This window comes from Plectropomus leopardus, unplaced genomic scaffold, assembly GCF_008729295.1.
Source record: "Plectropomus leopardus isolate mb unplaced genomic scaffold, YSFRI_Pleo_2.0 unplaced_scaffold13520, whole genome shotgun sequence".
Taxonomy (NCBI): Eukaryota; Metazoa; Chordata; class Actinopteri; order Perciformes; family Serranidae; genus Plectropomus; species Plectropomus leopardus.
The window spans coordinates 1-1,765 of record NW_024614415.1 but is presented as its reverse complement, the minus strand read 5'-3'; the positions used below and the strand labels follow the sequence as shown (position 1 = coordinate 1,765).

Here is a 1,765-nt window from a genome sequence, read left to right as displayed (position 1 = left end):
CCGGTTAGTTTTCCAAATATTTTTGAGTCTCCTGAACTCAGCTGGCGATGTCCTGACGGTGTCCTGGCGGTGTCCTGACGGTGTCCGGACGGAGTTTCTACGCTGGTGTTGGCCCGGTTGAAGTCGCGTTGTCGGGGTCTTTCTGCAGGAGTCGGGCCTCCTGCGGGATCATGTTGGGGATGCCGTCGATGATCGGATAGGCGATGCCGAGCTCCTCGTTGATCAGCTCGTTGGTCTTTGGCTCGTACCTGCGGAGAGACGAAAACCACGTAATCCACGCGCACCGCTGCTCTTAACAACCAGAGTCCCCACAGATCCTAAAAAAGTCTTCAGAGGGGCTGAATTCACTAATCTAAAAACAAAGAGACGATTAACGCGATTAACGCGATTAATAGTAGCATAAACTAACGAATAACTAAATAAACCCGGTGAGAAAAAGGTTTACACTTTATAAGAAAGAGGAATAAATTTTATAAGAAAAAGGAATAAATTTTATAAGAAAAAGGAATAAACTTGTGAGAAAAAGGAATAAACTTGTGAGAAAGCAGACTCGCTCTGTGAGTCATTCAGCCTCAGAACATGGACAAAGTCTCTCACAGTATCTTAACTCAGCGGTTCCCAAACTTTTTTACTTTATATTTATTGCAACATAAAAGGTGACTTTTTTGTGTCATTGCTGCAGGAGGTATTTGTTTTTATATTTTCTTTCTAAACTTTATTATTGTTTTCAGATTTTACAACGCAACGTCAGAAAAGACCGACAGAAATACTGCTTTGCATTTCTTAGCATTTTGAATATTTTTTTTTTTTGGAAACCCCTAATGTTATTAACTTTTGTTCAGTTTTGGTTAGTGTAAAATTGGTCTTAAATTTCATCCCAAATAAAGAGTTCGTGCAGCCTGAGGAAAGTGTGATTTAATTTGTTTTGTTTTTTTTTACGTAATTTGGAATAAAGATTTTAGACCAATTTTACAATAACTAAACTCGAACGTAAAGAGGGAGGATTTGTCCAAACATCTGCTTTTATTTTTAGAATTTTTTCGTTAAATACATTTTTTACTTTACATTCACATAAATGCAAGAGGCATTTGTTTTTGTTTTGTTTTTCTTTCTAAAAACTTTACCATTATTTTCAGAATAAAAGATTCACAAAAATACAACTTTGCATGTCTGAACATTTCAAAAGACTATTTATTTTGATAATAATTAAACTAAAATTTTATTTAGTTTATCACCAATCACAGTCTCCCCTCATATAAAGATCTTTATATGTGTTTGTTTGTAGTTTGTCCACAAGGTTTTTGTCTCTGTTTTGTCTTTTTTTAACTGATTTAATTTTTAAAAACGCTCGCGTAATGTTTAAAATATCTGGAAAAAACGAATAAAAGTTAAAAACTAAATAAAAAATGAAGCGTCGTTGGTTTGCGGCGCCTCCAGAGGACAGTGTGTTTCCTGCACAGGCCGCTGAGCTTCCGCTACAGACAACAGCGACGCAGCTTCGCTGGACCTGATCCGTCTGTCCCGGGTCTGTCTCACCTGAGAGGCTTCTTGGACAGAGGACACACCAGGACGTGGAGCAGAGACGCGTCAAAAGGCGGCTGCACTTCGTCCTTCACATCAGAGAAGCTGCGGAGCGACGCGGAGGACACGGACGGACGGGGACACACAGCTGCAGGACTCACATGCTGCTGGACAAAAACTGTCTCTGTCACCAGTCTGCCCAAAACACGACGAAACATGACCGAGACTGAGCCGCGAGCTGCCC

The 1,765-nt window shown here is 40.0% G+C and overlaps 1 protein-coding gene across 1 annotated transcript; it reads right to left on the bottom strand.

Annotated features, from left to right (window-relative positions):
• Nucleotides 1-6: 6 nt before the first annotated feature.
• Nucleotides 7-1,758, bottom strand: LOC121963987 (protein preY, mitochondrial-like). Its single transcript, XM_042514221.1, has 2 exons — nt 1,537-1,758; nt 7-248 (listed from the first exon to the last, which is right to left on the bottom strand). The coding sequence occupies exons 1-2, from the start codon at nt 1,737-1,739 to the stop codon at nt 98-100; spliced, it is 354 nt and encodes a 117-aa protein (XP_042370155.1). The 5' UTR covers nt 1,740-1,758; the 3' UTR covers nt 7-97.
• Between the last annotated feature and the right edge of the window lie 7 nt (nt 1,759-1,765).

Excerpts from the sequence above, each read along its gene's own strand:
- LOC121963987 (XM_042514221.1), bottom strand. The coding sequence starts at position 1,739 with ATGTTTCGTCGTGTTTTGGGCAGACTGGTGACAGAGACAGTTTTTGTC. Across the intron at positions 249-1,536 it reads CTGTCCAAGAAGCCTCTCAG|GTACGAGCCAAAGACCAACG; the intron begins GTGAGACAGACC and ends GTCTCTCCGCAG.